The following is a 12,705-nucleotide window of genomic DNA, read 5'->3' on the forward strand; positions in this document are numbered from 1 at the left end:
CCAAGTAGTTCCTCGGTGACGGCGGCGGCGCGGAGGGATCCGCCGTGTCCTGGCAGAGCGGCGGCCGCGGCCCGGCGCGGCCCGCCCGGCCCCGGCATGTTCAAGAACACCTTTCAGAGCGGCTTCCTCTCGGTGCTCTACAGCATCGGCAGCAAACCGCTCCAGATCTGGGACAAGAAGGTGAGGCGGCGGGCTCGGGCAGCGGCGCGGCCCGGGGAGCTCGGCTTAGCCTGCCGGGGCAGGCCCGGAGCCTCCGGAGCGCTGCGGACACCTGTGGGGCCGGAGCTGCAGCGGCCGCGTTACCGGGACCCCCGGGAGCGGGATACCGGTGTCTCTCCGGTATTGGTTACCGTGTACCGGGCCCTCGGGGTGTTTCTGAAAGGAATGTGTTATTATGAGTTATTTTCTGTCTTTGCTGGGCAGAAGAGCCCGCCCGGCATCAGAAGCTGCAGCGCTGTGGGAAAGCTGCAGCAGTGCCCAGCACTGGCCGTCGGCAGCGACATGCCCGTGGTCACTGGGGGGGCTGAGGTGGGGGTCCCCTCTGGTGCGTGACCCACCTTTCAAACAGGCTTGCAAAAGTGGGCTGTGTGGCGGCTTACAGGGTGTAGAAGTTGTGAATGTCTCATCACTTTGTTTCTCCCTCCTGACAGTTTTTAGAGTGGTTCTGCTCAGGGCCCCGTGCCTTCTCCAGGCTGTCCTGCATCACAGGGCCTTCCTCAAGATGTTTAGAGATGCTGAGCTGTGCTGCTTCCCCCCATCCTAAAACCATCCATGGTTTAGTGATTCTGCAAAATACTTGTTGCAGCCTCTGAGACCAAGGCTACAACCTGTACTTGGTTTCCTGTGCATGAGCCTCAGCTGAATTTCTTGTGGTTTCAGCAGGCACTAAAGCCTTCAAGGCATTTCAGACAGCAGTGATGTTTGACCTGAGTGGGCTTGTGTGAGCATTTACAAGTGTGAGATGAGGGACCCGAAGCACAGACCCATCCTGTTTCCTATCAGTGGGGTACCCGTGTAGCTCTGTGAAGAACTGGGATGCCTCACACTGCCCATTTGTGTCTGTCTGTGTTTTGCACAAATATCTGTGACTTTAAAAAAGGATCAACAATTTATTTGGATGGTGCAAGGACAGGACACATTAAAGACTCTTAGACAAAGGGATGTACTTTACAGACTGGATAAGCCATAAGCAGGCTGGGATGACCCTGCTTGGAGGTAGAGGTTGGACTGGAGACCTCTGGAGGCACCTTCCCACATGAATTGTCCTGTGCAGGGTGATACTATTATGATTATAGCTGGCCAGCAGGAGCTCTGCTTTCAGGGTGGATGTCAGCAGTGGTCCTTTCAGCTGAAATAGTCTTGAAGTATTTCTCTTGCATGAAGCATGGCCACCCTGGGTGTACTTGTTGTGAGGATTGCCCTGCTCTCTTCAGCAATGCTTGAAATGCCCCTATCACTTTGGTGAGAACTGGAAACAGTAATTGACATTCTCCCATGTCCTAGGTGCATGCCTGAGATTACTGGGTTCACAGCTGTCCTAATGCAGACTTCCATATCTTTGCAAAAAAACCAGCAGGCTCAAACTTCTACTTTTTTTACATCTTAGGGAATATCTCAGTGATGTGGGGAAAACCCATATATTTTTTTGCCTTACTAGAATGTATACTGCTTCTGCTGGAGAAGAGAGTGTATGTGTGAGTGTGCAGGAGTGTCTCTGAGTGTGTGAGTGTCCAGCCCTTCCCCAGAGGCAGTCAGCCATGCCCAGCAGTACAGACCAAGTGCCCTTGGTGACTGGTTGCTGGCTGGCTGGCTGGTGGCTCCCATGTATTGCTTGTTCTTGTTTTTACCCCTTGTTGCACTCAAGTTTGACTCATACTCTTTTATGTTTGTTTATCTGGGCCTCTGATATGAGGCTTGAGTCCCTTGTGTTCACTGCAGCGTATTTTGATAGATGGAAGTCTTGCACTCTGTGTACATGCAGCATGCTGGGCCATAAACTCTTGCTGGCACTCTGGGGCAGTGATCAAAGCCGTGGAAACAGTGAGGTCCAGGAGAGTAGGAGCCAAGTGAATGTAGATGGGTCCTCCTGGGGTCTTATTCCTTCTCTTAATGGAGCTGCGTGTGGCTATTTTTTCCCCTCTCAAGTAACGTCTGTGCTGTCTGCCCCACTTTTGTTCCAGGTGCGCAATGGTCACATCAAGCGAATCACGGACAATGACATTCAGTCACTGGTGCTGGAGATTGAAGGAACAAATGTCAGGTAGGAGAAGCCTATTCTGCTGTTCTGGGGGAGCAGGACTCTGCCCTGAAGCAGAGTGATAGATGTCAATGCCCAGCAGACATCATCTTTAAACTACAGCAATGTGATGCCCATGTCTTTGTCAATAAATTGAAGAATCTGGGTTATATCACTGATACTGCTCTGTAGCAGTGTGCTGTGCCTTTTCCTGGATGTGGTTGTAGAGCTCTCACTCTCATCCTCAGTGGGACTTAGGGATAAAAAATAAAATCCCATTATTTTTCCATCACTTGAAGGGAAAAAAAGCATTATTTAATACCCAGCCTCAGTCAGCACTGCCAGTTACTGAAAAAGCAGCACTGTCTGCTGTCTCTTCTATTGTCTTGGGCCTGTTCTCCTCACATGACGGCTGCTCTCCCTACAGCAGGAAGATCAAAGAGAGATTTATGAGGGGAGTTGCTTATGGAGCTTCTCTTAGCAACCTCGTCTCCATCGCCCCGGGAGACAGACGCCAGCTCCATGAGCAGGCTCAAAGTCTCCAAGGCTTCTCCAGGGGTGATTCAGAGCAGGGCGCTCCTTATAAGGGCAGTGGAGACTCCTCTCCTGCAGACAGACTGAGCCAATGCTTCTCTTCCTCCAAGAACTGTTGATACAGAGCTTGCCAGGCGTGACGTGGACTTCTGGGGCTCGTGATCTCTGTTTTCCCAGCCGTGTAGAGCACACAGGGCCTCTGCCATGATTGGGAGGGCTTTACCTGTTCAGTCAAGGGTAGGAGGAGGTTGTGTTAAGAAACAGCACTGACATGGCCCTGAAATTGGGGAGGTGAAGCTGTCCAGGAAGGTGTTTTATGCCCTGGGGGAGAAAAGTGCAATTTGAGATGCATTCTTTGTGTCTTTTGTCTTTTTCTGCGTGCAGCTACCTCTGAAACTCTTCCTCCTGTTACAGGAAGCCCTGGTTGTTGCTGAGATCTTATGATCACAGTAATCCATATCTGCAGGTCCTCCAAGACTGCATTGGGCCAAGGGAGAGACTTGGGTTACCTCAGGCTGTACACTTTGTGCCGTGTGAGATCCTAAAGTGTTTTTCTCTCACCTCTCAGTACCACGTACATCACGTGCCCTGCTGACCCAAAGAAGACCCTGGGCATCAAACTACCTTTCCTAGTGATGATCATCAAGAACCTGAAAAAATACTTCACCTTTGAAGTGCAGGTGAGGAGTGTGCAGTGGGGAGGCCCCTCCAGGGACCACTGAGGAAGGCGCCAGAGAGCCTGCAGTCTTGTGTTGGAACTTGTCCCAGGCAGTGAGTGATCCCCAAAACAGTTTTGCTTTCTTGGCCATGTGGTGTGTCAGGTCTTCTGGTATGGGGGCATCAGTCAGCTCACAAACACGTTGTTGCTATTCCTGCAAATGGGTCTGTTTCCTGTGTTAAAGTTACTTCTGCTGTGGAATGGAGGGGTGGGAGTAGAGAGCCCTCTTGGAGACGGGTAGTGCTGTCCTGGAGAGTCGGGGGCCTGGCACCTGGGTGAGCAGCCTGCCTTCCTTGCCCAGGTGCTGGATGATAAGAACGTCCGCCGGCGTTTCCGGGCCAGCAACTACCAGAGCACGACTCGGGTGAAGCCGTTCATCTGCACCATGCCCATGCGGCTGGACGACGGCTGGAACCAGATCCAGTTCAACCTGTCCGACTTCACGCGCCGCGCGTACGGCACCAACTACATCGAGACCCTGAGAGTGCAGGTGAGAAGCAGCCATGACCTGCCCTGGGAAACCAACAGCTGGTGATGTTCCTGCTGGCTCGGACAGCGGGATGGGATTCTGGCTTTAGCCCTGCCTGGTTCCTTTGCCAGCCCTGCTCTTTGCAGAGCACTGTGGAAGGGGAGCAAAAGCCTGACTTAGGCCTGCCTCACTTTACTTGACTAGACTGGGATGAAGGAGCCCGTTTCCACCTTATTTCTCTGGCTAGGTTGTTGGTTAGGGTGAGACTTGCAGTTCCCTGTGGCATGCCATGAAGGTGGAGCTCTGCTGGGAATTAGCTGTGTGTTGCTTTACTGTCCAGATAGGCTGGACAGTCATTGTCTGAATGGGAGACCCACAGTGTACAGACCATTCATACCCCTGGTCAAGCTTGTTTCCTAGTGGTAATGGAGTGACTCTGCTTGCACTGAATTGCTTGTAACAGAGCTGATGCAGTGTTTGTTCCTGCTGAGGACAGGGAACTTGTTCCATATGCTAGGAAGTCATGTTCAAAGTGTCCAGTGGTGTGTGTTATTTTGAGGAATGTCTGTGTGTGTGCTCCTCTCTCCCTGAAGTGCAGGCAGTCAGCTGAGAGTTGTCTGCCTTCTCACATACTCATGAGGGGAGCAGAACAACTCCTTTGCTGCCAGCTGATAGTGGAGGCAGCACAGACTGGACAGGCTCATTCCTGACCTCAGGGAGGCCTGAAGTGGGCATGTTAAAAATGTAGCAGGCTGAGGCTGTGGGTGTTCCAGCAAATGCTGATACCAGCAAAGCAGGGGTCAGTTCACAGCAGAGAGTCCCTGTAGCAACTAACACAGATCTCAGTTGGCAGAGATGCCAGAGCTTGGACAAATCTTTTGAGTGTGTTCATCCCTGGAGAGAGCATCCAATACAAAGCAGAGGACACAGACCAGAATTTATCTGATGCCCTGTCAGATTCAAAAAAGCAAGACAGTGAGGTAGATTTCCAGCTGCTGAGCCAAAGAATCCATGTTGCAGCATGACACCAAAGCTGGATGTGGAAAGAGCATGTGGAAAATGGAGTGACTCTTTGTTTTGACTCTCAGATCCACGCCAACTGTCGCATCAGACGGGTGTATTTCTCTGACCGGCTGTACTCAGAGGATGAGCTCCCAGCTGAGTTCAAGCTGTATCTGCCTGTCCAGAACAAGGCCAAGGTGAGCTAGATGTGGGAAGGAGGGTGGGAGAACAGTGAGCCTGTCCTCTGCCTTCTCAACCCAGAGTTTATTCTGGCAGCAGAACTCTTGCCAGCTTTGGCCACCAGCCAGGGAGCACCCTCTCTGTTGCCAGGGTGAGCAGTCTGTCTGGGGTGCCTTGTTGCATTGCTTTCCTGCCAAAACACATGGAAATTGTCATTCCCATCTCGGAGCAGGGTGAGCTGTTCAGCTGCTCCCCATGTCCTCCCTGGTTGTATTGAAGGACTCTGGGCAGTTGCAGCCTCCCGGCATCTCTCCAGAGCTTTCATCCATGACTCAGCTCAGCAACTTCGCTCTTCAGAGCAGCTGCAGCTCCACATTTGTCTTCCAGGAGAGATACTGTTTGTGTCTCTGTAGCCCAAAATGAGTCCCCTCTGATCTTTTGCCCGCCCAGTGCAGATGGTGGTGCCATGAGGGGGGAAGGAAACATCATGGCTGCCCTCAGGAGGAGATGCCAAGCTCTGCTCCTGCAGTGATGGGAGAGGAGTGAACAAGCTGGCATACTGAGAGATCTTGAGCAACATGCAGCAATTTTGAGGCTTGTGAGGAAGCACCTTCTTTGCCAGGGCCAGCCTGTCCCAAAGCAGACACTTCTTTTAGCAAAGAATATTTTTGGGCAAAGTTTCAAGCTGCTGAGGGAGGATGTTGGGGGCTCCTAGTGGGAAGTAGAAAGTAGTGTCAACTGTAGGTAACACCTCTGGTGAACCTGTCACTGTCTTCTTGGCTGTAACAGCCTCACAGAGGTGTCTGGGGAGTACTTGGAGCCCTCCCAGTACTGTTGTCTTGTGCTGCCAAGTCTTGTAAGTGTCTTTTTTCTTCTCCCTGCTCTGTCCAGCAATAACACCACGTTGGGAAGAGATGTTGGCTTGCAAATTCAGAGTCAGAGTTTTCCTGACTGTTCCTAAAATGCTGAGCCTAAACTCTGCAGGTGGCCTGGTACCCAGTCTTGTCTTGCTCAAAGTGGCCACTGTGCCTCCAAAGAAGGGATTCAGCAGGAATTGTGGAGTTAAGTGTATCCTCTTGAAGTTAGCGATTTTATTTTTTATTTCCTTGTTTTCCATCTCTTATATATGCTCTAAATATGGATGTAATACTTGTTCTTGAAAAGTTATTAAACATTTGGCTCTGTAAATCTGCTTCTGTCTTTCTTCCTCCTTTGATGGATCCTTAACTTGCACATTTTAGTGCTTCAGAAAGTGCCAGAGAATTTTGAGAACCCAGATGTTAGAATTTGCCTCTGAACTTGACTTTGATCAGCACCCTCACTCTTTAAGGGATAGCACAGACATGAACAGCAGCAGTCTGGTGAGAGGAAAATTAGTGAGGTTCCACAGAGAAGACAGAAACTGTCTCCAGTCCATGAAGTTTATGGTACTATGACAAAAACTCATGCTGTTAATGAAAATGGGTTTTTCATTCCCTTTTTCCTTGAAGCCATTTTCCCCAGAGGTGACAAATGAGGCTTACCTGCCTGTTAGGGCACAGTTTTGTTGGCTGTGTAGTTACCAGCTTGCTCCAGCTCTCAGCCAAGCCTTTAGCAGCACGAGGCACACAATAGCCTTCCAGCTGCCAAATTGTCCCTTTCCCCAGGGATCAAAAGGGAGGGTTAGCAAAGCAGCATAACAGGAGCGGAAGTCTTTTCCTGTGCTGAAGCTGCCCTTCCCTGCCTGAAACCAATCTGCCTTTGTTGTAGAAAGGCTTGCAAAGAGGAGACCAGAGACTCCATCAGTAATGGGGTGAGTCTGGGTGATGCCTTTCATGCCCAGGGCCAAGCTCCCCATCAGTGCTCTGGAGGGCAGGTACCCAAGGCTGGGACTGATCCTTCTCTGGGCTGTGCACTGAATGGGGAAGGCTTCACTCCTGTTACTGCTCTGTAGAACAAAGCTTCCCAGGAGAAGGAGAGCCTCCTGGGGGACATCTGCCTTTGATTCTGGGTTTAATCCTAACCACTGAGACCCCACCTGGTTTAAAGGTTTGGCATATCTGTGCACCCTCTCTCTGCACCTCTGTGGCAAAGCTCTCCAGACACCTGTTACGAAACTGCATCACCTGTGCCTTTAGAGCTGCTGGGGTTTGAACTGGAGGTGCTGCCACATGGGGCTGGACTGCACCTGCAGAAGGCTTTCTGGAGAAGACCTTTGCAAATCTTCTAGCAGCTGAACAGCTTGGTAGCTCTAAGGAGCCCAGCCAAGGAAGCCCACATGAGAAAGCACCATCCATCTTGCATTGACACGTGTCAAAGCTTGGCTGGACTCGATCGGTTAAGTGGAATCACACTGGATTGTGTGCCAAGGGTTGGCCTTAATGAAGTCCATGGCAAGGCTTTCTCCATGTTTGCAAAGCTTGCCAGAGCTGGGGAAGTTGCTGAGCAGATCCACCAGACCCCAGCAGGGTAAAACGTCCATCCTTTCCCACAAGCCCTTGCTCAACACCATGTGTTTCTGGCAGTCTTTTGCAGCTAAGCACTCAGAAGGAGCTGCTGCTGCTTTCCCTGCTCTTCTGGGGCCTGTGCTGGAGTTGCCCCTTGTCCTTGAGGACTTGAGCTCACCCTGAGTGACCGGCCCTAATGCATTAAGAGGGGCTGGGCTCCCCTGGGCCCCGAGCTGGCTGCCTCTGCAGAGATCAGATGGGCCCTGCTGCCAATTCCTGCCCGACCTCCAGGAGCTGTGCCAGCGGATTTGCTGGAATAAACTCCCAGCTACAAACCCTTACATCCATATGGACCTTCTGTGTATTTTTAAATACGAAACAAAATACTGAATCTTCCTGTTTACTTGCTGCACAAAGTGGAGCATCATCGGATACTGGCTCTTCCCTTTACAGCCAGACGCTTGGTGATTTACACAGTATTCTCCAAAATCTTTCTCTTCTAGTCCCTCTCTCCTATCAAAACTAACCATCTTGCTGAAGGTGGGTGAAGTTGAATGCTTCCTGTGGGAGAAGAGGATGCTGCTGGTAGATGGGCCAGAATGTCAGAGGCATCCAGTCAACAGCCCTTTCCTAAACGTGCACAAGCAAAACTCCTGTGGTGGAGCACCCAACTTCTTACTTCTTTGGTTATGGCTTTTGATATTGCTGGGATGCAACATCCTCCTACATGGAAAGAGTGGAGGAATGCCAGAAGGAGGTGGGAGCACAGATGGGAATCATGCATGGCTACTGCCTGCCTGTTCCCAGGGCAGCCCAGCTGGGTTTGAGGGGTGGGGCAGAGGAGAGTCCCAATTCAGTGCAGGCAGCCTGTGGAGAAAAGATCTTAAATATCTCCTCGTTCACCTTTCTGTGGGTGGCCTGCTCCTTCGTTCCTGCAAAAGTCCTTGTTGCAGTTCATGTCTAGTGGGAGAGAACAGTCTTTGTGGGGAGCCCTGGTTTCCACCCAGGGAAGAGCAGGGTCCACCCAAAGATCAGTTTTCCTTCTCTCCACCAGCTTTTCTCCTTTGTGTTCCATTGGCTGGGGCAAGGTTCTGCACTTGGACACTTTGATCAGGACCTCAGTGCTAGGAGCTGCTTTCTACATGAAAGGCAAAGGTTCCCTTTGAAAGCTTGGGTGCTGAAGTATGGTGAGTGCACAGGCTGCAGCTTGGAGCAAGAGAACCCCCTGGGTTGGGCCAGCAGCAGCAGGCTCGGGCTGGAGCAGCTGGCAGTCACTGTGGTGTGAGCCAAGGCTGGGACATCCCAAGGCTCCAGTGGCTCTGCCTGGGCAGGTGGCAGCTGCTGGCAGGGCAAGCAGGGGTTTTCCTGGAAAGCTTTCTCCGTTTGCTCTGCTTCCGGGGCAGAAGAATCCTGTGTGAGTGTCCAGCCCAGCAGAGTGGCAGTACAAGGTTCTGTTCCTGTCCGTGTTTGTCCACGTGCACTTTGTCACCTTCTCATCAAGTGGGTCCTGACAAAGTACAGAGCTGTGACCACAGAGAGATAAGCAGGAATCAGAAAATCTGGGCCAAACTCTGCTTCTTGTCCATTCTGCATCCTCGTGGATGTTGCTGTCATCTTTATAGAGGGATTACACCTCCACAGCAACATTAATCCTTTGCAGCTGTTGTCTAAGGTGGGGCAGGCAGTGCTGGAGGCAAGGGAAATATTTATTTTGAGTTTTACCACTGGCCACCACCCAGGAAAATCAAATGGCAGTACTGGGGACTTTGGCCACTTTGCATGCAGAGAGAGCTGATGTTCCTGCCCTGCTGGCAGCTGCAGGAGAGGGGTGAGAGCTTCCCCTGGCAGGCTGCAAAATGGGGTCACCCAAACACGATTTACTTGGATAAGGGAGCAGTTGTGCATCCTGAGAGCTAACCTGGGATGCAGTGGGGAAAGCCTCAGAGCCGCTAGAGGTGAGAAGGTGATGGATGCAAAGTTGTACTGAAGCAGACCTGCAGCCCATCTGCTTCACTATCACTTCATGTGGTGCCTCTGCAGCCCCAGAAATGACTTTCTGTGAGATGAGGGGTGCCAGCACCCCCGGGAGCAGGCTGGGGGCTGCCTGGTGGGTGTGAGGGGAGGAGAGGGGCATGAGCCACACACACGTGCTGAGCTCAGTGTTGTTGGTGGGTGCATCCCACCCAGAGCGGGGCTGCACCAGGAGCCTCTGCCCTGCCTGCAGTGAGCACAGACAGCAGGTCCAACCCCTCCCAGGGCCCCGCGGCCCTTCCCTCCATCCCCAGCATTGTTTCCTCCGACCTTGAGCCGGCCGGTCGCTGCTTGCTGTATCCCAGCCCCAGTTCTTCCTCTGCACTGAGCACGGCTTCCTCTGTGTTTTCCGGGTCCTTTCCTCAGCGCTGAACAGGGGACCGTGCCCTGGCTTGCAGAGGAAGAGGAGGATTCTCCTGAGATGCTGTCAATCAGGCAGAGAGCCCCTGCCAGCCCTGGTCACCCCCTCATGCACACCCCAGCAGCCACCCCAGCTCAGCAGGGCCTGGAGGACGCTGAGCTCTCAGGGTCTTTTCCAGGTCAGGCTTCTCCAACCTATTTTTGGGAAGCAGGGAGCTGCCTGGTGGGAGTGGATCCTGGTAGGGCAGGCCGGTGGCTGCCAGGGCCGGGCTCAGCCAGACTCACATTCCCTCATGTTCCAAACAGCCCTGTCCCTTATAGCAGGTGCCTGCCTGCCCCTCCTGGGCTCTCACACCCGCTGGTGGCCAGAGGTGAGCTGACCCCACTGTGGGCATGCAGGGCAGTGCAGGAGCCTCTGGCAGAACCTGGGTGCCACTGAAATGCTGAGCTTTGTCTCCAGCAGGTCCCTTAGTGCTGTCCATGAGTGTTTCCAGATGGCCCTGGGCTGCTGGCACCAGCTCTGCTGCAGCATCCGGGGAAGAGCAGGAGGGGGTGGGAGGTGGTGGCCCAGCTCACCAAGCGTGGCGGCCTGCGCCTCTCCTCCCAGCATCCCTAATTCCCGCCAGGGAATTGTTCCCAGCTCCTGTCCCACCCTGAATCAGCAAGGAGGCTCCCCTCCCTGTCATGGAAGGGATACCACAAGCAGCTAGTCCTGGGCATCTGCTCTGGGCTCTGGCTTTTCCTGCAAGCCAGGAGTCTTTCCAGGTACCAAGTTTTGGGGTCCCAGCCCTGCATCCTATCGAGCCCTCTGTACCCCCAGGAGAGAAGGGAAAACACTGCTGCCGTGGGAAATACATCTGTTGGTGGAAATGCATCTGCCACGGGAAGTGCATCCAGTGTGGGAAATGCATCTGCCGTGGGAAATGCATCTGCGCTGGCCTCTGGAGCAGTCCCTGCGGGGGTGGGGAGAGTGAATCCCGGCCATGCTTTCCTCCTGCCTCGCCTTTTGGCCAGGTTCATGGCTTTTGGCAGCTCCTGGTGCTTGTCTGGCCCCCGTTCAGCACAGGCTGGAGTGCTGGGCTGCCCCATGGCAGGGCTCCCAGCTCAGCAGAGCTGTGGATCCTCCCTCACCTCTAGGGAAGACACACACAAGCACAAAATGGTCAAAACCGAACTGAAAGAAGTTAAAAGCTAAGGAATGTGACCCAGCAAAGCCTGGCTGATGGAATACAACAGCCCTGAGCCACTTGGAGACCTTTCTCCACCCACTCCCACCAATTCCTCCAGGGTTTTCTGTTCCTGATTTTGACTTCTCGCTTGGCTGCAGCGATGTGCTGAGTCTGAGCCAAACATGTTTTCCAGGGAATCGGCTCATGGCTGGAAGTTACTGCCCAGTGTGGGCAGGGATGGAGGCTGGGGCAGGGGATGGGTGACTCAGACCACAGGGTTCCCCCCCAGCACCAGGAAAGTGGGGCGAGAGCCAGCATCAGTCCTTCCCTTTTACAGTAATTAGTGGCTGAAGAGTGGCTGGGCAGCTCAGGGTAGTTCAGTGCTGGGAAGTGGTTGTAGCAGTTGGGAACTGAGCCAGCAGCTCTGGGCCCTGGGGAGGGGAAAGGATAGGGGAAACAGAAAGGCTTCATATGCTCATCCATGAAGTGGGGCAGCCCTCCCACCCATCCACCAGGGCTGGTGGGAGGGCATGAGGACAAAGGAGCAGCTGGAGCACCAGGGCAAGAGGAGCAGGTCAGGGGTGCACCAAGACAGAAGTGCCTGGAGTAATGAGGCAGGGCACAGGTGCAGGCACAGTGCTGGCCCTGGTCCTGCTTCAGGAGAGGCTGGAGGAAGCAAGGATGCTGACTGGAGTCAATTTCCACATGGGGACACTCCCCAATTCCACAAGGTCATTCCCACAGGGATGGGTCAGGTTCACACAACCCCCTTGCCCAGCACAGCCCAACCAGCCTCCCCACCAGTGCAGCAACTGTGCCAGGCCTCTGCTGCCCACCCCAAGGCTGCACCTGCAGAATAAACCTGGCTTTGGCTGCCACCTGTGTAATCATCACATCACCACCAGAGGCAGAGACACCACTACCTCCATCACCATATCTATGGTTTTTCTTCCCATTAATGGCTGAGCAACATTTTTCCCCAGATAAAGTGAGTTTCCTATCCCTGAAGTCTAATCTTTCCCACTCCCGTGATTATTTCCCTGACCACTGCAGCGGTCGTGACTCCTCTTGCCTTCCTCTGCCGAGACAGCAGTGGTGAGACAGGATATGGCCACCCCTTCCCCCCAGGAAACTCGACAGGGCCACGTGGGGACAGGGAGCTGAAGGACCCTGTGAAGTGACTCCAGGAGGGTCCCCAGCTGCTGCCGGCCCCTGCACAGGGAAGGGAGGCGGCCGCCTGGGGCTGAAGAGCGGTGCTGGCTGGGGGAGAACAAGGCACGCTGTGTTCCCAGCCAGGCCCTTGTCACTGCCATGGGAGCTGCTGAAAGGCCGCTCTGTCCCCTGATGGGGGTGAGGGGGCTGCTTTAGCTGGCCCCCCCTAAAGTGGCAGCCCTAGGGCAGGGACTGCTACAGGGACATCACTAGCCATGCTGGCCCCTTCCCTGCATCCTGTAGCATGGCACCCGCTCCCCTGGGGATGCCATGCAGAGTGACCCCCCCCAGACAAGCCCTATTAGCACAAAATTTGCCCAGTCCCTCCCAGGGCACCCCCACTGCAGGAAGGACGATGGCACCACAGC

At 53.6% G+C, this 12,705-nt stretch overlaps 2 protein-coding genes across 3 annotated transcripts in view; both read left to right on the plus strand.

Annotated features, from left to right (window-relative positions):
* Positions 1-2,260, plus strand: part of CSNK2A2 (casein kinase 2 alpha 2) — a 31,722-nt gene extending 29,462 nt beyond the window's left edge. The window contains exon 12 of the mRNA XM_033517110.1: positions 2,181-2,260. The gene's annotated coding sequence lies outside the window, so the exon portion shown is untranslated. The remainder of the gene's footprint in view (positions 1-2,180) is intronic.
* Positions 19-6,327, plus strand: CFAP20 (cilia and flagella associated protein 20). 2 transcript variants are annotated; one of them, XM_015640097.2, is made up of 6 exons: positions 19-180; positions 2,181-2,260; positions 3,339-3,450; positions 3,790-3,978; positions 5,046-5,156; positions 6,031-6,327. In XM_015640097.2, the coding sequence occupies exons 1-6, from the start codon at positions 97-99 to the stop codon at positions 6,034-6,036; spliced, it is 582 nt and encodes a 193-aa protein (XP_015495583.1). In that variant the 5' UTR covers positions 19-96; the 3' UTR covers positions 6,037-6,327. The 2 variants fall into 2 exon arrangements, with proteins under 2 accessions (XP_015495583.1, XP_015495582.1); XM_015640096.2 differs by lacking the exon at positions 6,031-6,327 and having other exon boundaries at positions 5,046-5,165.
* Positions 6,328-12,705: the final 6,378 nt, after the last annotated feature.

Source organism: Parus major, chromosome 11 (assembly GCF_001522545.3).
Source record: "Parus major isolate Abel chromosome 11, Parus_major1.1, whole genome shotgun sequence".
NCBI classification, from domain to species: domain Eukaryota; kingdom Metazoa; phylum Chordata; class Aves; order Passeriformes; family Paridae; genus Parus; species Parus major.